The 23,652-nt window shown below is 43.3% G+C and overlaps 1 protein-coding gene across 1 annotated transcript in view; it reads left to right on the forward strand.

Annotated features, from left to right (window-relative positions):
* FLT1 (fms related receptor tyrosine kinase 1) overlaps positions 1 to 23,652 on the forward strand; it is a 113,910-nt gene that overhangs the window by 44,068 nt on the left and 46,190 nt on the right. The window contains exons 11-12 of the mRNA XM_082498638.1: positions 10,454 to 10,568; positions 19,367 to 19,475. Coding sequence (XP_082354764.1) covers positions 10,454 to 10,568; positions 19,367 to 19,475 — 224 coding nt within the window. The remainder of the gene's footprint in view (positions 1 to 10,453; positions 10,569 to 19,366; positions 19,476 to 23,652) is intronic.

Consider the following 23,652-nt stretch of genomic DNA (forward strand, 5'->3'; position numbering starts at 1 on the left):
TTAATTTGACATGTGGCCAGATCCTCAGCTCTAAATTCACACTGGCTGAGGATCTGGCTGGTGGCCTTTGTGCCTTCCACTCGCTACTACAAGAAAATCTTCTTACCGTGATCTACTAATGTAAAGTATTCCAGAGTATATGAGTACATAAAAATGAGTATATAGAAAAAAATTGTGCTAGCTATTCCCTTATTTTGCTGCGGTTGAGGAAATACATTAGCATACCACAGGCCCTGTATTTTTCACATATCTTTCCAAAAAATGTAGAGGAACAGACATGTACATACGTTGCAGTAGCATGGACTTGCAAAGTATTTGAAGCCAAAAGAGAGAGAGAAGTGAAATAGCGTCTGATCTGCTTCAGCCTGAACAAGCCATGTGCTGAAGCATCTCACTCTGCACTTCCATTGTGAGCCAAAAGTCAATGTGTGCTTGTGAATACCTTCTATCTTCTGAGAAGAGCTAGTAGGTCTGTATCCTTGTCCTCAGTCAGTATTTTGGATTTTTTTAATATTTTTTTAATATCTTTTTAATATTTTACAGACAAAATGCCATACGAATCAGACCTTGCATATACATATGGATAGATAAGGTTGACAAATACATGCTATACACCGAGTACAGTTTGCCCCGGTCTGTCCTCAGGGTAACACAGAGAATGCACTGATGAATTGATTCTGCAAGCTGTAAATGGCTTTGCTACGGGTCTTAGCTGAACTAGAAGCTTAATCTTTCAAATTTCAGTATTGCTAGTTTTCAAATCACTTAAATCAAAGTTTTCCAAGTCTATTTCCAAAATGTTTTAAACCAAAATGCATTATGTTGCCCAACTAATTTTTTTAATGGGTCATTGGTCAAACTTAAAACATAAGGACTGCAGTAACACCCAGATCGTCAGGAGTGCTTTGCTTAGTATCATACTTTTAACCCTCGCTCTCCTATTTTTTTTTTCTTTTTTCCTCTTATTCCCTTCACAGTGTAGTCTCTTGGCTTTACTAAGGACAGTCTGACACCCAGACTTAAGAAAGAACACATAAGGGTCATACAGAGGGTGGGACGTCATCTCTTGGTCTTTTACTCGCTGTGGCCCAGCCCGTAGAAACCAAAGCGTGTGACAGGCTCTACGTGGGGACTGCACGTCGTGAGCGAGGCCCCGCACGCCGGCGGTGTCCGAGCCAGTGGGACGTCCCAGCCCGCAGCCAGAAACCTGCTCCTGCGCTAGCAGGGGCTCTTGGCCAAAGGAAGGCACCAGGTCAAACTCTGTGTGTGCTTAGGAGTGATTATGAATGGAGTACTGTTACTGGATCGAGTACACCTTTTACAAAAATATACAAACTTTAGTTAGCATCCTTTTTCCTTTTACGTGTACGCCTTTCAAAAAGCCTTTGCAGAAGGCTTTGAACAGACACGGCGTATGAGGTAAGATCATGCTCAGAAAAAAGTATTCAGTTAAAAAATAGAAAACAGGGGTTAAGAGGGAACAGCCTGTTCTTGCAGCGTAGGGAGGCGACCAGTGAAGTTTTTCAGGAGCTGGTGCTGGGGTCTGTCCTTGTCAACATGTTCAGAAATAACCTGGAAAAGGTGGTAAGGAGGTGACAGAGTTTGCTGATGATATTAAGTTATTCAGATTTGTGAAGATGAGGGCTGATTGCGAAGAAAAGCAGAACTATATGAATCTGGGTATCTGAGTGATAAAGTGGCAGATGAAATTCACTGAAGATAAATGTGCATTATGTACAGGGGAAAAAATAATTCGACTTTCACATGTAAAATGTAAATAGGCTGTGCATGTTAAAAGACTGTTGGCTGATCATTACTACCCCAAAGAGAGATCTGAGTGCCGTGATACATGGGTTTGTGAAAGAAATCACAATCATGAGCAGCTCAAAAAGCAAATCGGGTGTTAGGAATTACCAGGAAAGAAATAACCAGAGAACACCATGATAACTCCACAGAAATCCATAAATTTCTGACTTCTTTTATACTATGAGCATTTCTGATCCTTTTATCTCAAAGGATGCAGCCAAACTGGGATGCACACCAGGAGGGGCAACAGAAAAGATCAAAAGAATTTCAGGGAATGAGAGGAATGTGTGAGGGATGAGTGAGGAGGGAGGTCAGGGCTCTGCTGCCCAAAAAAGAGGAGACTTGTGGGGCTGCACGATAGAGATCTACAGACTTGTGAAGGACACAGATGTCTGAGGATTGGTTATGCATGTCTTTTCCAGTTCAAGAAGTAGGGGCCATTAACCGAAGCCAGGTGGAGTGCAATTTGGAACAAAAAAAAAGGAGGTGGCTCTTCTTGTAGTGGGTAGCAGATCTGTGAAACTCCTTGCCAGAGGATTTTTGGGGGTTTAAAAAGTTTGCACAAAGTCTTGGAAGAGAAATCCACTGAAGTGTAGAAACAGCCTCCGTTGCGAGAAGCCCTTGAGCTGATAATAATTGGTGACTGGGGGAGTATTAGGAGGAAGTATCTGAAGTTAGTCCTGCTCTTACTCATCCCCAACCATCTGCTTATGGTCATTGTTGAGACAGGATATGGGGTAGATGGATCCTTGGTCTTATATCCACGTCTGTCAGTATTTTCTCTTCCTGTTTTCCCTCTAATCAACTCCCCTCTCTCCTTAAAAATGTTTCCCTCCATTCTTTCTCATCCTTTCCTTGTTTTCTGCCTGCACTTCCAGTCCCTCACTCCAGTCAGCCCAGAGTTGCTCTCAGACCCCTGCTTGCAGTGAAGCTGAAAACAAACCATCGTGAAAAGCACAACCTCAGTGCAGCAAGAGTTCTTTCATCTCCTCCACTGATCATTGGAAAATGGAAAAGGTGTTAGTTGTGCTTCCCGCTTGTCAGCAAGACAGGGAGTATAGAGGACTGCATAAATAGATTAGTAAAGAGTCGCTCCTTTCTAGAGCCGAGAGGACTCAGTCAGGACAACAAAGAAAAGGAAGGGAATTTCATTATTACAAGAAGGAAGGCATTAGGGATACCTGGATTTTGGAAGGCTATAGATGTGAGGTTATGCCTAGAAGTCAAACGAGCTGTTAGGAATGACTTGTGCATGAAATATGACTTCTGCCTGAAGGGTCTGAACAATATCTTGGACTTTATATACAGGGAACTTATTTGGAAATAGAATAAACAGAAAGTAAGAGTGGACATTGTATGTAACGGTTTCATTGCCTTTCTCTTTAGGTTTCTGACTGCTCAAACAAATCAGAGAACACCTCTTCCTTTCAGCACAACACAGACTATTAAAATCAAACGCATTTTCTCACCAAGAAATTATAGGTGTGTGTGAAAACCTCATGCTTTGAGTGATAATTCTGTAATTCCAGCTGACATCCAGCTCCTCTGTGGAGGATGTTTGGTGCTCTTGGAGAGAGAAAGTGGAGGCTGAGTCACAGTGACTGGATGGGAGATGAGAGTGATTACAGTCTAGCAAAGGAGGGAAAGGAGGCGGACAAGAAGGAAGGAAGGAAGGATTGGCTGAAATATGATGGTATTCTGTGTCCATGAAGAATACTAAGCAGTGTGAAGCAGGAAATTGAGGGTCAAGAAACAAAATATAATTATCAGAGAAGAAACTCAAGGTGAGACATTTTCAAGTCAACTCAGGATGTGCAAACACCTCAAAAATTGCTTTCCAATTCTTTTATGTTCCCTAGTGGCCAGGGTTCTCAAGTACTAGCAAAGAAGTTGGAAGCAAAATGTGGGTTTTGGTGGCCTGGTGGCCCTCACCCTCAGTTACTTGTATCTTTTGTTGTGAATAGCTGGTGCTGCAGAGTGCTTAGGTGTGCAGAGGTAGAAGTGATTTTTTTTCCTGTTGAAATGTGAGCATGGGCTGACGAAAGGTTGAAAGGTGGGATAGGTTAGACTGCTGTTGATCTTACTGCTTTTTTTGAGATAGTTCAGATCAGTCAGCTTTCTGTGGTAACAAACTGGAGTGGTTCAGGGCAAGCCATAATGTTTGGAAAGGATGACTGTGAAAGGGAAACACTATCCATGTATCTGGCTGCATGTAGATAATAGCAGGAAAGGCAGTGCACAGCTGTCAAATACTTTCTTTTTCCATAGAGCCATGGTGATATGCAACAAGACAATGAATGCCATATACCCTACCATTTTGAAAGGTGCTCACCAGGAGGATGAGGCATTCAGGACATCGGGGATCTCCCTTAGAGAATGTGTTTTCCCTCTAAGTATCCACCTCAATGGGGACACAGAGCATCCTACAAAACAGAAAACAACTCAAAAACCACTCTGGAAACTGTGCAGTGCACCAGGGCCCCAACCCAGCCAAATGCATTGAGGTCACTGAGAAATCCTCCAACCACCCCGCAGCTTGGCAGTGAATATCTTGTCAGCACAGCTAATAGTGTCCTTGGCCGCAAGTTGCTCCTGCCCTGAAGACAGAGATTGAGGAGTGGCGATGGAGAGTTGTTGCTCTCTGGAAGTCATGAGCATATCTGAAGTGAGGTGGGCTGGTGCTGTCCCATCTGTTCTTGATGGGCAAGTGTTGACACTGCAGTGGGCAGCAATAGGGACCAGTGACGGTGAGAGCAGAGAGGCAAAGGGCTGAAGAATGAAACAAGCAGAGGAGGAACCTGCACCACTGTCACCAGGACTGCTTGTTTGGCATTCCTTGCTAAGCTCCTAAATATAAATAAACTACAACATATGATGTTAACTGTAGCCACCTCCTACTACTTGTAGAAGATTTCCTCTTAGCTCCCCTAACCCACGTACTCTGTGTGTGTGTGTATTGGGGACGGTGCTTGGGATGAACTCCCAGCTGGCTGCAGCTTTGCCACCGAATGTGGTGCGGCCAGCATTTCGACCTCTAACTGAATATTTTTGACCTAGAGTGGGAACGCTTGGACCATCGCTCCTTAATGGACAAATGCATTATAGTGTTACAGCCAAAGTTCGTGGAGCATGCTGGCAGGGGGCCAGCACCCGTTCTCCCCCTCCACTCCCATTAAGCACGTTTCACAACCTGTACATGCTCCCTGCTTCTATTTTCCCTCTGTGTTTCCTGCCTCAAATTGACTCAATATTCCCCAGGACACGTGGCTATGCCAGCCCCGCACTACCAATTGCACGGCGCTGGATGCCGAGGCACGGAGCAGGCGAGGCCCATGTCATTCAGATCTTTTTTGATAACTTCCAAGAGGAAAACAGCTCCTATATATTCTTTACAATTACAGGAATTTCCAGAGTTCCTGTCTTAAAGTTAGTGTCGTCACCACCACCTCTTGAAAGACGTGAGTCAGCCCAACTTGAATTTGTGATAACATTGCCCAGATGCTGCTAGGAATCGATTGCTGCCCTAAAAAAAAAAAAAAGGTAGATGCTGAGAAAAATATTGTGCCTGCCATTAATCACTCTCAAAAATGGTCACCATCAGTGACAGAATGGCTTCCTCTTGCTCTAGTACTGGTGCAACTGCCAAATACTACATCAGTAAACATGAGTGTGATTGAGGCTGCCAGTGGCTTTGCCAAGAGGAACGCTTAGAGAATTGGATGGGATGTTACAGGAGGGAAAGATTGCAATGGCCTCTGGCATCACACAGGAGGGTTTGGAAGGGAGGAGCTCAGGAGATGAGAAGACAGGAGATGAGGATTTTTGCAACTGATATGGAGACTGAGGCTCTTCCGCTGGTATTTGTCACTGTACTACTAGAACTGCAAATTGAAGAACTGTCTCCAGGGTGGGGAAGAAGATGTGTCTAGACACAAGCTGAGTCTAGGGCTTTCATTTAGGACTGTCTGTCTTACAGAGAGCCAAATCTGACTGTGAATAAGTAGACAACTCCTTTACCTCAGCTCCTACTCTCGGCTATAAATCACTAGGGTGACAACAAAACCACTTTTATTCTGAGTTCAGCAGTTTCATAGGCAGGACTTTAGCTTGGAGCTGGTTGGTAGTTTGATTTCAGTGAAATACATCAAGATGACATGAAGTACACTCTTACCCTGGAAACTTTTCCCCATCGATAGTTATAAATATACCGCACTATTGTGCTTGGCATGCTGTATGCTAATAGAGGTGAGGGCTCTGAAACTCATTAGGAAAGGGAGCGGGCCGCGGAGCAGAGTGAGGACAGTGTGAAGCTAAGGTTGATAACCATGGCCTTGTCCAGAATAGGCCATGGGAGTTTTCTTATCTCACTTTGGCAGGAGGTGCTGTTAGCTTCCTGTGCGAAATCAGGAGCATATGCTGCTTTCCTCTTGTTGTTTGGCTTCCTCCGCTACACAAGACGGTTCCCAGCACTGTGATTATCTTTGCATCTTCAAACATGGCACACTCTGCTTCCTCAAGGGCTTGATGTATTCTTGAGAAGCAGGCTGGCTCCCCTCCCCCAGGCCACTTCTCTAGGGCCCCCGCCGGTGCCAGCTCCGCACATCACAGACCTTTTTATAAAGCTGAACTTACTTCTGGTTGCATAAACCTCGCCCCAGCCCTTCCAAAGACGTGTAAATTCCCAAAGCGAAGGGCGGCGAGCGGGTCTGCCGGCGGAGCCCGCCCCGCGCCGCAGGCAGCCGGGCAGGCCGGGCGCGCTGCCGGCGTCCCCCGGACTCCAGCCCCAGCACAGCCTCCTTCCCCCGGACCCCAGCCCCAGCACAGCCTCCTTCCCCCGGCTCTGGGCTTCTCTGGAAACCCACAGGAGCAGTAACGGCTTCTGTTTTTACAAAGGAATAGCCTGTTTCTCAGGCTCGTGACTCAAAGGACGAAGCGTGCCTGTGCGCGGGGGTGGGTGGGTGTGCGTGCACACAGGCAAGGCGCGTGCGAGCACGCACACAGGCACATGGAAAAAAACACTTAAGGGGTGAGAAACCTGCTTGCTCTGCTTCTCCCAGCGCTCGACTAAGGCGGCAGAGTCTGATCACCTTGCTCTGAGGTTGCAGAATGTTTACAAACACGCGTTTGTATGCCCCCTTAGCATTTATTATATAGGACCTCTATACGTGCATAGTTGCACCCACAAAGTAGGGACGTGAAAGGATCTGCAGGGAAACAGGTGTAAGAAGTGCTTAGAAATCTGCTGGCAGATATCAGCTTGTTTATCAGTCTCTGCGCACACTGTGTGCTTTTTCGTTAACCTGGTGGTAACCCTGCTGTAAGCTTTCCTGACCATGCAAAGCAGTGAGGCTCATCCCACAACAAAACATTTCAGGAATTCCTGCGCTCCAGAGATATCTGGAGTACGATTCAGACATATCCAAAATTCAGTGGGATTTCCCTGCAAACACAGGCAGTTCTTGCTACAAATAGGATACCCTTGCTATTTTACGGAGTGGATAATCTGGAGTAGCTTGAAATTTCTTTACAAAGCATAAACATATGTAGCTGATGTTATCTGAGGACACACGCAACAAAACATCAATTGAATTAATGGGAGCTGATTGTGTATTTTGGTCCCAGCCAGAGTAAATTTTTATATTTTCATTTTTTTCTCTTTCTTTCCGAGCATCTGTACTTAACACAAACATTTGGTTTGATGACTGCATCTAAGTTCAGCGGAGCCTTTTCTCTATTTCTGTTACAAAATGCCTGTTGTTAGAAGCTGAAGTCAGGTTAGGAGGTGGGACTCTTAATTACTCCCACTTGTCCCTTCCCCACCTCTACCCGATGCTGTTGGCTTAAACGGTGGCTCCAGGCGGCACCGCTGGCAGCAGCGAGAGGAAGGATGGCTGAGTACGGACCTGAGCAACCAGCTCAGGAGACTGGAGGTGGCTCACGTTCTCTGTCCCTAAGCTGTATTAGTGTATTTGAGGTTAAAGTGAGAGCCTTTGGCAGCTGAGGAGAGAAAGCATCTGGTTCTGCATCCAAAAGGATGACTCCGAGTCTTGTCCGAGACTTTGCCTGGCAGCCGCGCTGCAGCTGACTTGTAAACGTTTGCTGATCCAGCAGACCATGGAGCCGAAGTGGCGCATACGACAGGACTCACATCTCCCGCTGTGTACCGTGGGCTGTTGGATAATGTATTCTCAGCTTGACTGTGACTCTTTTTTTATTAAAACCACGGACAACAGCTATTAAGTGTATTCGATTTTCTACTATAATTGCATTAACTTTGTGATCGGCAGTTTGGAGGTATGTGTGGTATGGTATGTGAAGTCAGTAGAGTTCCCATATGTACCTCCAGGGCTAATATTTCGTCTAGTGTTTTACATGTGTTTTTCTGGTTATTGTGATGTTATTGTAATTATGATGGTGGTTCGTGTTATGGTATTAATGAGTAATCAGCACCCCATTGTGCTAAGTATCAACAAAGACATAACACTGTCCTCATCCCTAAGACATTGCAACCTAAATATATACAGTCTTTTTCAAGGAATTATGAGGAAGAGTATAATAAGAACTAAGCCTGGAGGCTCCAGAGCTGCAAGAAAGGAGATTGGAAATGCCTTTCAGAGATGCACAAGCAGTTTCTGAATATGCATTGTACATTCTTTCTGTCTTTTACCAGAATACGTGTCTCTTCTTTAGTAAAGAGCACAAATTTTCAACATTGTAACAAAAGAACATAAATTCATTCTGTGAGTAAAAGAAAAAAAAATTAAAATTACTTTTTAGTATGGATGAAATGAGATTTTGGGCTCTCTGTCTTCCTGTACAGCGATTGCCCAAATATCCAGTCACACGGACGTGCCTTTGATCCTGCCTGTTTGTATGCCTACAGTAACCGGCATCATGAAATAAGTTCTGACATCTGCTATGGCATGGAAATGTTATCGACGTACCAACATTATCATGTCTTCTGTGTTCTAATCTTGTTACAAAAACAGACTTCTTAAAGCATTATCTTAAAGCAAATGTGCAAAGTAAATGGCATCTACCTTTCTGAACCATTTCTAACCATTTTTGCCCATCTGAATGCATCAACTGTCATAGTGCAGGTGTCTTTCATCCACCCTGGTCTCAACAATCATGTATTAGAAGTTGGTTTTTAAACCAGAGTCTGGAAGAAATGGTTGTGCAGATAGGGCTTTCTTGCCATGCCATTGCTCCTTGTCATTCCTCCGTGCATGAATAACAATAGCCTGCTTCTGTTTTTTGGCTTTTTCAGCTCATTGGGCCTCTCAATGTATGTTAAGAAATTTGGGCAGACGATCATATATCTGTGCTAATGATCGCAGCCCAAGTTAGTTTACATATCATCATTTCTTTAAGCTGTAATATCTGCTAAGACAGTGGCCAGTCTGACGCAACGCTGTGCAATTAAAAACAAGCGTGTAAAGTTAGTGTACCGTTGATATTATAAACAACACAAAGTTTAAGCAAGCTGCACAGTTAGCTGAAGGGAAATAAACCTCGTTCTTTGGTCAGGATTGGATCACATGCCGTTATCCAGTCCCTGGTCTTTAAAGGTCATTTCTTCAAACAACTGATGTACGTATCAGAACTATTTGATTACAGATACTACAGTCGTTATCTTTCAAATTCATGGAAGATCAAAGGAACATATCATATTTGAAAGAGCTTGACCCTGCTGAAGGGTTAAGCTCTACCGTTGAAGCTGGAATTGAACAAGCAACAAGTAAATTTTGGATGAAAAGCAAAACTAGATAATCTCAAAGAAGAATAGGGACAGACAGCATTTAAGAAGCATTCCAATGTGTTTATTTCCATGTGTACCAAATTAGGCTTTGGGAAACAAATTAGCTCTACCATGACCACACCTGAGTGTTCTGATTACAAGCCAATTTGTTGCGTAAGGCAAAAATATTTTTTTCCCTGAGATTTCCATTCATTAACATGACTTTGATTTTTTTTTCAGATTAAATGAACATTTAAGTCCCTTTGGCAATTAAGTACAGTCTTGTTTAACTTTGTTTTTCTGATTTGCAGGATTATGGTTATTTTTACTGTGTGTCTTACAATCATTGAACCTCAGTATTGATATTTTGCCGTTTTGTAAACTGAACTAAAGAAAACATTCAGAAATGAGAACTTGCATCATTTTTCATGATAACTAAATGAATCTGCACATAGTAAAACAGCATCCAATACGTTACGGAACAGATCCTGAAACAAATATAATTTGTCTTGAATTTAAGGCTGAAAATAATATGAACTCATGTTTGAAGCCAAGCCTGAACCATGACAATGGCTGAAAACAGGAGCATTGGAAATGGAATGTTGGTCTTGCACAGCCCTATAATTAGGCTCAGATTGTAAATTCTGACCTCTCAGGCACTGTGGGTTAAATGTTAACACTGACTCCAGAGAGCTAATGTTCAAGGAGGGGCTGTGGAAGTGGATCCAACCATCAGGCTCCAAACCTGAAGATTTTATGAAGAGTAACTAAACTTGCCTGGTCATCACAGCACCTGCAAAAGTTTCTCTGACTGATCACTGTTTCCAGAAGAATTATTTTGTCTTACGTGTTGAATGTTTCAGTCTATCACCAAGTCAGTAAAACTTCAATTTTTGTTGTCTTCAGGCGTGGCTTTTGCTCTTATACCGAAGGATCTTTCATCCTGAAAGCTGGCAGCAACATAGGAAACAGGATCCAGACCATCACTGAGCGAACGGCTGTAATAGAGGGCAAAAATAAGGTATGATTCCTGGGAGCCAATACTCTTTCCGTGTGACAGCTTGTGTTGAAAAGGGACTGTAAGATGCTATTGAGGTTACAGTAAAGGAGCCAGTATTTTTATATTGTTTAGATCTGAAGAGCTGCATATATGCAATTAACTTCCATACTTGGTATTTATCTGCTGAGATGTAGAGATGTACTTATTCCTGCATGCAGTCATATTAAGGTAAATGACATGCCAGGAGAGTGTATCGGTGGGATTCACTATACCTGCTTTCCTAGATAGAATCAGCGGGATTCACCGTATCTGCTTTGTTGCTGGTCTGTAGTATCTTGGGGCACCTCAGGAGCACAGGGGCAGGGTTCCAGGCCATCTTTGCTTCATTTTGTGACATTGCACAATTTCCTGTTGTTTTTCCTATGAGAATTAAACAATTTACTCTCATTAGAGAGTTTATTCACAGATGTGGTCCTAGATTATTAGATGACCAGGTCTTCTCTTGCAATAAAAAATTTAAAGGGCCAAATGAATCCAGATTACAGAAGCAAAGAGAGATCTCAGTCAGAGACAGCATGGTGGGATTCATCCCAGCTGCATTAACTGCCTAAATGTTAAGTGTCTAGTCCAAATCAAGCATCCTTTTATGGGCCATGGGGAGATGCAGGCAATTCTGAAGGATGTGTAGGCCTGTCGTGTGTTGGTGTCTAATGTGGGAGAGAGCCAATAAGACTAACCTGCCAAGGGCCACGGAGGATTCTCCATCAGTTAAAGCCTTTAAATCAAGGTGTTTTCCTCAAGGATGCCCTAGATTAACTGCACTTCCCTGGGTTATACGTGAGACTGATTTGGTGTGGTTGTGTAGCCTGTGCTACGGAGGAGCTCAGGCGAAGATGCACAGCGCCATGCCACTGTCACAGCACCTGGTTTCACAGACTAGATTTATTAGTGGCAGTAATGGCTGAAGAGGTCATAAATTTTAAAGCCTACCTTATTCTAGACCTGTCATTCCTAAGGACATTGAAATGGGTTTTGTAATTCTAAGGGCACTGGGGATATAAGACTCCTTTCTTTGATGGCTGCCTTCAGTTTTCTGCATGTGAAAGTGGATATAAACTGTAATTCCTCTCATGTTAGGGCCCTTTCACACACTGCAGAACAAATAGGGCTTTGCGCGCAGCCAAGAATCAGGCCTGGGACCGCATTTTCTCCTGCTGTTGTATTATTTAGAAAGTACCACAGGTGTTCGTGGCACCGTTCCAGCACATGGGAACGGGCTGGATCCCAGTGAGGCATTTGCTCTATTTAGCTGGCCACCTCTAAGTGCTTAAAGATCAAGGCAGAGATGGGAGCGAACAGCCTCCTAGGGGAGACTATAGTAGGAAAGCACTTGAAATATGGGGCATAAGAAGGGATTTGAAGGAGGAAAGGGAAATCATTTCAGGCACAGGAAGACACAGTCTGTTCCAAAGGGGGAATGATGAACAAAAGATGGTGAGAACCAATTATTTTCCAGAAGGCGTCTAGCCATGCTATAGGTGAAGTCTTACCTGCTCACAGGGTGTAGAAGGAGCTGTCTAACGACCAGACCTCATTCTCCTTGTGTGCCATGCGTTTTGGAGTCAGCGGAAGAGGAGTGGCTGAAATGTCAAAGCAACTTCCAGTCAACAAAAAATAAATTCCTCCCTGGAGGAAGAAGCTAATAATGGGTCCTTGTGGCAGAACGGCAGGTTTTGCTTGAAGTTTTTGGCAAGCAGCCCTTTTTTAAAAATGTACCCAGAAATGAACCAAGGAATGGAGTCTGCATGTGTTACATGGAAAGTTTTGCAGTGGAACTTAGTGGTTCTCCTTGATATTCCTTGTTTTCATGCTGTTTAGTTCAACTAAGAAAGGTCTACCTTGCATTGCTTTATTCCTCCTAGTCCCTATGGGGAAGGGGAGGTTAATGAAACAATCTCTTTGCTCGGCTTTCTCACAGCTTTTCTAAGGTTTCTTCATTTCTGCTGCTCTTCCATAGCTTTTCAAGCACGGCTGGATTGCTATTGTGAGTAGAAAATGCTCTCTCAGCCTGGGTTCCCGGCCAAGCCGTGAGTTGCATGATTTGTGCACACACAGCTTCTCTAGAGCATCCAGGATTTCTTTTTTTTTTTCGTGGGAACCTATAGCTTTTCACTCTTTGCAGTCCAAGAGTCATTCTTGGTCTCCCAAAGCAAACTCAAAGGGACACAGTTCAGACAAAACCCTTCCTCATCTGCTGAGATATTGTAAGACTGTTAATAGCACTGGGCTCTCTGAATGGAGCATGTCATCACAAGTGTCTGGCTCTGATGGACTGCTACTGTGAGCAGTTCTGCTACTGCAAACAGCTATGAACAGCTCTCTGAGGCACTTCCACGTCAATGGCGTCCTGCTATCTAAACAGTGTCTATCCCACTTCCACATCCAAGCATAGCAAGCATGGTAAAAACAATCCTAAAGCTCAATGGAAACAACAAAGACATGGGAGACAAAGCAGTAGGAAATGGATGAAGAACCTCAAAAAGTTGCACATTTGGGTTAGCATGAAAGGAGAAATGGGGGTGACCACAGGATGAGATTATTGTAATCAAGGGAAGAGAAGAACAAGGAATAGTCAAAAGGTTTCTTTTAGCAATCAAGGTAGCTGTTTTCACCTTGCTTAAAGACATTGTGCCAGTTCCACCCATTTCCTGTATGTGCAACATCTGAGTGTCTCCAGTTTGGCTTTTCACTGTGGTAGGTTGATTGGTTGTTTGTTTGTCTGTGGTTATCAAGGTAGCCACAAGTATATTTTTAAAGTTAGAAAAACCTCAAACCCTGTGTCTGTACAGTTAAAGTAATGCAGGAAGCCTGTGCTGCATTATTCTTCTGGTGACAGAGAAACCTTGACAACAACAGTGTTTTAGTAACGTTTCCGCTGAAGCCTCTCTAAACGCACATTGAGAAACTTGAGTGGTATAATGGAAGAACTTTGTAACATAAGCCATAATACTTAATCATAAGAGAACTCTTGAAGTGAGTTGATTCCCCCACCCAAAGTTTTCATTCTCATTTTGTTGGACATTCCAGTGACTTCCTACAAGGTTGAGCTATTCTTAGGCTTATCGTGTAAACAGGTCACAGACACTCTCCTGTCATTCAGCTGCTAAAAACCATCACTTCTCAGTGTTCCCAGCTAAAGCTAACTGCTATGTATAACTCAGGGCTCATGCTCATTATTACCACCCTTAGCATAATCAGAGTTCATTAAAATGTCAACCTGTGAATGACCTGCAATAATGAGGTACAAAGGGCCGGTGTGTTCATTGGTATCACGGCATACATATCAGGTATGTGTTCTCTCCTCTGTGTGCAGGCACACACTGGGTTATCGACAGCTTTGAAAGAAGAAGACAGTACTCCTTGTACTGGGGTACAAGGGATAGGGAGCTGCAGGAGAGGTGGACAAAGATCCTGGGCATGGAGAGTGCACAGAAGGCAAGTTCAGATGAGAGAGAGTAGAATGTGTTGGCCAATAAGAAAGGATGATAAATCCAAGGGAAGGATAAGTAGACAGGAGGGCAATTGAGTACAGGGAAAAGTTGGAGCGAGTAGAAAAAAAAAACCTTGGTTTGGGGAAATAACCTACTAGAGCCTCATTCTTGAGAACCTGAAATGAGACAGAAAGTCCCTGACTGCCCCATCCCTCTGCTGCTAGCAAATACTGGGGTTCCACTGACAATAACAGGTACCGTGAAAGCTGGGTCTGTGTCACAGTGCATGCCTCGAGGAACTGCGTATAAAGAATAGTAATACATGAAGTTGTGGTTTATCATTCATATCTGTATGTGTATGTAGAGCGATATGTTTATATATGGCCTTGTTTTCCACTGCATAAATACCTTACTGACACAAGTTTTTAGTGATCCCATCTCTTGTGAGTGACAAAGCCACTTGACTTCAGGGAAAATGAAAAGCCGGTAACAAAATTCTGCAAGACCAAACCTAGGCTCACTCTTGTCCATCTCCGGTTTGGCTGGCGATGATGGGTCAACCTGGCATGTGCTGACTGTGGGTAGTATTAAAAATTGTGACCATCCACCATAAAGGTGGAGTGCAAGGTTGTCAGAAGAGTCAATCCCTTTTGGACACGACCAATAAGGCATGACCATGCAAAATAGATGGGTCCATCTCTCCTGCGTCTTCTATGCTAAACCCTAAACTTCTAGCTCTCTTCCGTGTCCCCGCATTACTGATGAGATGAGGAAGCATGTGTTGTGTCTGCTCTCAGTCCTTACACATGTCAGCTGTCTGGCCAGTACATCTGTGTTGATTGGCCATCTGGAACCCAAAGCAGAAGAGAAAGCTGCTTTAGCTCACTACAACAACACTTATTTTGATCTTCCTCCTCCACTCAACCGCTGGTTTTCCTGAAATGCCTGAGACCATAGGGGCTTTGAGTTGTCTGTCAATTTTGGTTGAAACTGGGCAATGTGTTCAAAAATTACTGAGGGCATGGGGAAGGAGAGGATACTGGCAGACAGGTGGACGGGCTGGCAGAAAGATGGACAGACAGACAGTGTGATCTTCCTAGGAAGCCAGGCTAAAGATAGCAGTGGGAGCGCAGCATGCCTCTCTTTCAGCACATTGTAACTTCTCCTGGGGCCTTCCTGAGTGCTACTAGAATGGCTGTCAACACTTTTAAGGAGATCGCTGGGAGGTGCCAGATGAGCTGAGCCCTTGGTGAGATTAAAACCAGCAGGACTTGGCACCTGCCTGCTCTTGGCCCTCGGTGCACGAGGGAGGTGTGAATCCAGCACTGCCTTACTCCACCCGTGGCCTGGGAAAGGAGGGCAGGGGGTGCCCATGGAATAGCTGTCTGTAGCGTGATTTTCTCACCAGTCAGCCATCTGCATTTAGTCTCATGGCCTGTTCGAGCTGGACGACGCTGGACGCAGAGGGAAACCACAGCTCTAACAGCAGTGACTTGCCTGTCTGACCCGAGGGGGAAGGAGGTTCTCTCCTGCCTGTGTTCATTTCCTGCTACTGAAGATACTTTGGTGTTTCTTCTGTGGTGGTCCTGAAGGTGAAGCGTGCTGTCCAGATGTTTTGCACTGATGCTCCTCACCAGCACGTGAGGCATGCAGATCGTATGTCTTTGGCATAAGCAGAACAAGCCAATGGTGCGCTGCCACTATTTCAACATGGGTCCTTTAGCTAAAGATAAATCCAAGGGGGTGAGGAGAGCATATTTTCATTTATTTCAATTTTTTTTTAACAAATATGTTTTCTTAAACGCATAACTGGGAGGGAATCAACAATATTTGGCAGACTTGCACTAACCTGCTCGATGCTGAAAGGACAGTATTTTGGTTTTTAAATGTATGGGCTGTTTAGAGAAATTACCACAGCACTCTCTGGATGGAGCCTGTGTCTACAGAGGCTTTCTAGGAGTCAGGAAAAAGTCAAGTTACCATCCATGTTCTGAAGCCTCCTCTTGCTTCTCTGCCATCAGCTGGAGCAGGGGGAATCCTCTATCTAAGCTACTTTGAGACGCGAGAAATTCAAGCAGAGCCTCCAGGGGGAAGATTGGCCCACCCTGACTCTGAGCACAGCTATCATGCCAGTTGCTTTGCACTCTCCTCCCCCCCTCCTCCCCCCAGTCTTTTCCTCATCAGTTTCTACCACAAACAAATCTGTAAATTCCTCTTCCATCTCTCATTCCTCTTTTCTTGGCTGGCAAAAGCAGCAGCAGTGTGGGATTTACTTCCCCAGCCCCTGGCTTTGAGATGAGCCTGGTGGTGCTTCAGCTGAGATGATGGGTGCAGAAAGGAGGAATAAAGGATCAAAGCTTTGCTGGTAAATGGAGTTTGGGGACAAACGATGCTCAAGATGCCAAGCATGCCAGGAAGGATTTGCCCTTTTCTGTCTGATCGTGGCAACCGGATTTGCCTTTCTGCATACCACGTGGTTGCGAATCCAGGGCCTAAAACTCTCTGTTGCGAAGCCAGATGAAAAAAAGGCTTCAAAATTTTTTTTCTCTTGCTCCTTTTACAGCAATAGCTGTATAGAGGAACCACGTAGCACAGACTGATCTCTAAAAGACGTAATTGCTCAATAAACAACAGCATGCCAGGCTTAGTTTTGTACACACTGCTTCTCTGGTGGGTTTTGGCTGGCATCCACAATGCAGAACACAGACTGCACCACTGGAGGGCTCACAAACTATTTAAAGAGATGTTATCTTATCCTTATGACTAATTTATAAGCTAAAAGATTTATGCAGGGACATGTTGTCTCTGAAATATTCTGTTCTGTTGCAAAGTCAGTCTTGCTTTTTCTTAGACACTATGGCTTTTTTTGCCTTAGTCAAATAAACATACCAATGAGTGCTTTCTGGCACTAAGGCCTGTGTTCATAACATTTATCTCCCGTACCCTCCAAAAGATGCTGGTTGCATGGGAGTTGCCTGTTGGGAGTGATCCTTGGCCCATGCTAGAGGAGTATTTGGGACAGTGCAAGTTGGTCAAAACCAAAACAATGCTGAGGAAAAGCATTCAGTTTAAATTACTGAATTTCAGTGCCGAGGAGTGTTCTCAAGGTACATTTAATATGCAAGAAAAGGCATAATCTATAACCGCTCCAGTCAGTAACTGCAGTCGTACTCCTGATGTGTAACTGTATGTGCCATCCTCAGTGCAATAAAAGCAATAATCACGTCATAGTGGGCTGGAGCAGTAAAAATCTGATAGGGTGCACAATTTTTCATTAAAATCTAATACCTGATAATGTCAGGACAAAATATAGTTTGATACTGCAGAAAAATTTCCAAACCATTGAACTAATTGTGGGAGGAATAGTAGACAGGAATTCTTGAGGCTCAGAAATGCACCAGTTCTGGATGTAGTAGGATAAAGACAGGTGCCTTAGAGTCAGAGAGTACGAGTTTCATATTCCTTCACTGTGCATTTTAGGTCACTGTTCCTACCTGGGTAGAGTTGCTATGAGGTAATGGCAACTAACGCCAAAAAAGCTAATTTTGTGGTGGAAAGTCTGGGACAGCAGAAGCGGTGTTTAACCACCCACGTTAGCCCTCTGGCAGATGTTACAGGACTTCCTTCTGTTCTGAGTTAGTGTTGATAAAAGGGCTTCAGGAATCCTGCCACTGGGCCCCGTGTCCACACTTTACAAAATTATGTTTAAAAACTGCAAGGAATTCAAAGAGAACGACAAAATATAGACAGGGCTGGACCCGTGCTTTATAATTAGGAATTTGTAGAGGTCAGTCTACTGAATTAAGCAAAACGGGATGATTTTTTTTTTAAGGGCCATAATTATCTATCTGGTATTACTGAGCCTCTTTCATCTCTACCAGAAAGGTAGGTTAGAAAAATTCTAGCTGGAAACGAGATGTAGTTTGTTAGCAGACAGACCATTGAGACAGCTTAACAGGGTAGAGGAGGTGTTAGCATCTCTTGTAGTCTTGAATTTGTCACGGGGCAAATAAGCCAAAGTCAAACAACTTGACTCCACTGTGTTTGCTCAAGGAGTAGGAAAAGTAATAGACTTTCTACTAAAGAATGTTTTGGGAAACCAGAAGATCTAAATTATTTAGGGGTTCAGCAAGGAGTTTCGGGGATAGCCATGAAGTCTCTGAGTAGGAGACATAGTAGTACAAATCTTCAGGCAGTGTTTATGTAGAAATGTAGATAACTGGTCCTTATTTATTACTGACTCACCCTCTTGTGCTTGTCTGTGGACTCCAGCAATCAGGCAGACTTAAAAGAATGTATTAATTGCACAAAAATGATTTTGAAGGTTTTTAGAAAAGCCAAATAATTCCAAACAACGGGATTCCATGGCCACAATTTCCTTTCGTCACTCTCCCAGCTCTGCCTGTAACTCCAGCCAACACATGTTTTACAGAAGAAGTAAAATGGAGACAGAAAGACAGGAAATTAAGCTAAATTGCATCTGAGAGCATGTCTCACTGCTGAGCTCCATATCAGAATGACACCTCTATTGTTTCTGCATAACTTTCTTCTTTCACTTAGTGCCCAAGCCATTAGACCATGGTTTTCCATCACCATGAAGGTATGTCTCATTATTACAATGATTTTTATTTTTCTAAAGGCCCTTCAGGTGTTGTTGTTCCCTGGCCTTCTAAGGTCTCATCTTGCAAGTCATACCACTTTGTGAAAGTATTTAGAGGACTAACCTCTTAATATGGTGATAGAATACAATGTGAAAAAAACAAACATATTTTTAATAATAGAAATATTAAGTCAAATAAGAGGAAATATTCCAGAAGAGGCTGAGTAAACACCTTTTTTGCCCCTGTCTTTCCTCACCCAACATTTGCTTGAGAAAATGAAAGAAAAGTAAGATGTATTTAGTGCCAAACAGAGCTAATTTTTTCCCATCATTATCCAATTCCTCACCTATTCCCTTTGCAGTCTGACTGCCCTACAGGCTGCTCATCTCCTCTGGTGAACCACGGTGCATCACATTTCATGTTTTGTAGCTTATCATTACATCAGCCGCAAAAGATAAATCAACCTGAAAGACACATTCAAAGATTTTTGGTTATGATGGCTCTGATAATATAAGGGTCTCCCAAGGAGCTTGTTTTCTGTTATTCTTCCTTCTTTCCAAAACTGTATATGGTGACATCTCCTTTAAATAGCCCCAGTGGTGCCCATCACTGGATGAAAGCAGAGACTGAATCATGGGACTGTCAACGGTGACTTAGGAAAAAGAAAAGGGAAGCTTTAACTGAGTTCCTGATCCAATGAGAGTTAACCCTCTTCTTTCTTTCACAGACTGCTAGCACTCTCGTTGTAGCTGAAGCCAAATCTTCTGGAATCTACAGCTGTGTGGCATCCAATAAAGTGGGAAAAGCCGAAAGAAATGTCAGCTTTATTGTAACAGGTAAGATCTAGTCCCCACTAGAGCCAAATGTGTTTCCTGGTCCTGGGATTATAACTATTAGGCAGTTGTGGCTTTTTCATATACCACAATTGGAGAATTGTTGTAATGTGTGCAACTGTAAACTCATACCATGCTTTTGGGTGATCCTGTAAGGGTCACAGCAGCTGGTCTGGATTTCTAAGAAGGACACCAAATTTGGTGAATAACTCATCCTTCCATCAAGTATCCCACCATGACACAAGTTGATCACAAATATGGCAACCTGTAATTCCCTCTTTTAAATCACCTAGCCTCTCCAATCATCCCATACATGAAATTTTACTGTATTTTCATACACAAGTAAGCGTGTAACACTGATGGTGTCTATAGCCTCATCCTACTGCCAGCCAGGAGATCTCACAACATCATGCTCAGAGAAGTGCCAGAGTCTGTAGGCAGTGTGGTGCTGCAGGAGGGATGCTTGGGGTACCTGGGCAGATCCTCACAGCTCTCAGGGACTATGGCAACTTGTAGGTAGAAAAGTGACGGGGTACAAATTAGAGAGTTTTGTTCTCTCTTCTGAGATAGACAGCCTTGGATGTCACTTGGTCCACGGCACTGAGAAGACTATGTTAGCTGCACATATGAGTATGTTTCCAGCTACTTTTCTATTACTAGATGCATGCAAGTGATTGCAGGTTCAGAAATGAATGATTAAATATTTGATTTCAGAAATGACTGAAAAAATCACGATGAGTTTTTGAGAATAACCACTACATGATTTATCAGCACAATGTCTGCAGGTGCCATAACATAGGATTTGTTTTCTGGTGAAAGATGTTATTTTGGTTTTGTTAACGAAGTGGTAGTTCACAGAGCGCTTAGGCTGATGACAACTTTCAGTGTAGGTCATTAAAGACAAACAGTTCATTCCGAAATATGAGAAAAGACAAAAAGATTAAAATATTATGATACTTTAATCCCAAAATTATAATCTTGAAGCGAAAAGGGAAAAATAACTTTAATGTATCCCATTTAATTTTTGTTGTTTCTCTTATCTGTTTTTGTTGTCAGTCTCTCGCTTATCATTCTGATGAGTGATTTTAGTGAAACTCATTCTGTTACTATACTGAGAGATATCAAAAGAGAGTAGGCACACACTCACTAGATTTGGGTTAAAAAAAAAAAAAAAAGACTTGTTTGAAAAATGTCCCCCTTCCCTATTTTGTGGATCAAAATTTTTATTTTTTAAATATTCTGACTAGAAATGTTAGACGTTTAGAAAGTGCCAATTATCTATAATATAGAAAAGCGATAACAAGCACGAGAAGTAGTTACTGAAGTATGAGCAGATAAGTGTCACATAGGCAGGTTGTTTGTTAAAATACAGAAACAAGAAGAACATCTCCATGTTCTATTAATTGATGTGACGAGAACATTTGCCACCTTGAAGATGTCTGCTGTCCCCGCTCTCAAATCACAGTTTTGCTTTCGTCCCTATCCTTACATAATGTCTGTTTGGACAGAAAGCTAAACAACGACTCATAGTTCTCCATAAATTAATGTGCCAATGGAGCTGTATTCTCATCTTTATGTGGGGGCTTCACATGCACCTTTGTGCAGTCATTGAGAGTCAGTCACTGAGGCTGTTGCTCTTTTAATGTGTAAGATGCTGAACTTGGCCTTCTCTAGCTCTTAGCCCTCAGTCTTCAAAATGTCCATGGAAGATCCTGAAAGCAAATGAAGCTGAAGTTTGGCAGGCCCCATTCGCTGTACCCAAATGTCCCTATCAAAGTTTTGATGGTGGTTTCAGATATTTTAGTGTTGTGATGTGAAGGAGTTTCCCTACTTATATCACACATTCTTAGATCTTGCCCAGGGATAGAAGGAAATCCTTCTCCTTGATACCAAAACTTGCATGAGAACGTGCAGAATATTACGAATTTCCTTTGAAGACTCTTGTATTGGCTGTTGTTCAGGGCCAGGAGTGGCTGCTTTATTATGGCTTGGAAATTCTTAATATCTTGACTAGAAGCAAACTTTCTATATAGGGTGGTGAAGTTGGAATGCATTTGTCCTTTGATGTCCTGGAGATGAGCATTTCGGTTGTGTAACATGGAAAGTCCTGATCGCCCATTGACACTCGGTGGCACTGATTGAAGGCAGCTTGTTTAAACACTGCTGTCCTTACAATAATCAAGTTAGTCTCATTCTTCTGGTTTGCGCACGTAGTACGTCAGTTGGGCTCGCACGGTGTGATTATAATTCTCCTCCATCAAGCTGAGACCAAACTGCTGTGGCTGGGTAACAGCCTGCGTTTCACGTCAATGAAACAAATGCGTCCAGCATTTGCTGAAAAACACATGGAGGGAACAAACAAGCGAGAGCCCTAACTGCTGATGGATGTGAACAGGACACTGCAAAGTATTTCCTTCTGATGAGTCCAAAACCAATACTTCAGGTCTCATATGACAGCTTGGGGCTAGTTTATCTTATGTTGTTGGGTCTGCTGGTGCCATATGAAGCTAGCCTGAACCACAAAAAAGTAAGTGTAAGAGAAGTGTCTAAGCAGGAGAAGGTGATCCCTTGTAGGAAGAGGAGCTGCTGCCCTCTGTAAAAGGGACAAGCCAGAAAAGACTCCAAAGAGCAAATGGAGACAAAGCCTGTCCTGAACAGGAAGAATTCCTTTCCATGGAGGCAGTCTTCTTCAGGCCTTGTCCTGGGGACTAGAGAACACATGTGCTCCAGTGAAGCAGCTGTGGTGGTGTGAGGAGTCTCTTTTCTACAGGCAGAAACTGTTGGGAAGGTGGTGGGAAGGCAGAGCTTGTCCCAGCAACCCTAGTTTGGCAGTGGCATGTTCCACTCCTTCAAGGAAAGGTAGATCTGAGGAAATAGTGGAAGAAGGTGTAGCAGAGAGGACCCAGTAAGAACAAGCCCTTTCTTGAGTTATTGTAAATCTCACTATTTTGGGTCTTGAAGTGCAACTTGCGTATGTGTTTCTGGGAGGTTTGAGTGTGGTATAATTTTATGACCTGTGCCTGAGGGTGTAGGACATGAAGTCCATGGGCTCTGCTATAGCTTTTCTTTCCTATGGCCTCTGTCAAATGGACGTCACGCTAATTTATTTCTAAAACCTAATCTTTGTTCAGAGCACAAAAGTAGCTGTGAGACTGTGGTAAAAATGATGTGGAAAGGTGATTTCTGAAGGCTCTCCTGCTCGCTGATACAGAAACAGTCTTTGAAACAACACCTTTATGCCAAATTTAACTGGGGTAGCCCCCTTCCCTCCAGCCTGCCCCTTTCCCTACATTTTGGGCTGTTTTGCTGGCACACAGCAGGCCCATGGGTGTGTTTGCAATTACAGAGGGTGAAACAGGAACAGCTCTGCCTTATCTCCCTGGTTTCCCAATGTCACTAGGCGCATTTTATTTTGAGATTCCTGATGGTGCTTGGCAAAGATAAACAAAATCTTCCATCAGGAAACCTGGGAGCTATTTCCACAGGAAGCTTCAAATCACTAAAGTAAATAAAACCCTTTTACATTATTCCCAGCCATGTTATTTAGCTAGCCTGAGTCTGTAACAATTGGTGAGAGGTGTCATATATTAGGGGGCTCGTAGCCGTTAAACAAATGAGTCTCTTGGAATCCCATGCATTTTGCTCTTGTCTCTAGATTTTTCAGAAAATAGTCTTTCTTCACAGAAGACACATTTAGGAAGAGCTCCAGACCTGACAACGTGGAAGTAGTTCCAACTATATTATTCTCTTGGCACGTTTTCCTTTTACGTTAAAAATAGTTCATTTGCCTTGATCCCAGGGGATTTTTAGTTTCATCTTAAGAGTTTTGCTTGGCTCTTCCTAGCATTTGCTGAGTACTGGCATCTGCTAAAGCCAAAAACGTGCAGTTTTTCAGACCTGTACCCTGGCTTTCCCAACACATATCAGAACAATTTGAGATGTACTGTAAGACACAGCAATATTTTTCATCCAAATACTTATTCATGGTGAAAACTTTGGACCCTTGATTGGATTTAAGCGTGTCTGAATTCAATGCTGCTTAACAAAACCAAGCACCGCATCTAACTTAAGCCTTAAAGTTAGGTATCTGAGCCTAAACTGGTCATGTAGGATCTCTTCATAATTAAGCATGAGGGATCAGGATCTCTGGAATTTGACTCCTCTTAAGGCAATGGGTTGC

Source organism: Vanellus vanellus (genome assembly GCF_965231255.1).
Source record: "Vanellus vanellus genome assembly, chromosome: 1".
NCBI lineage: Eukaryota > Metazoa > Chordata > Aves > Charadriiformes > Charadriidae > Vanellus > Vanellus vanellus.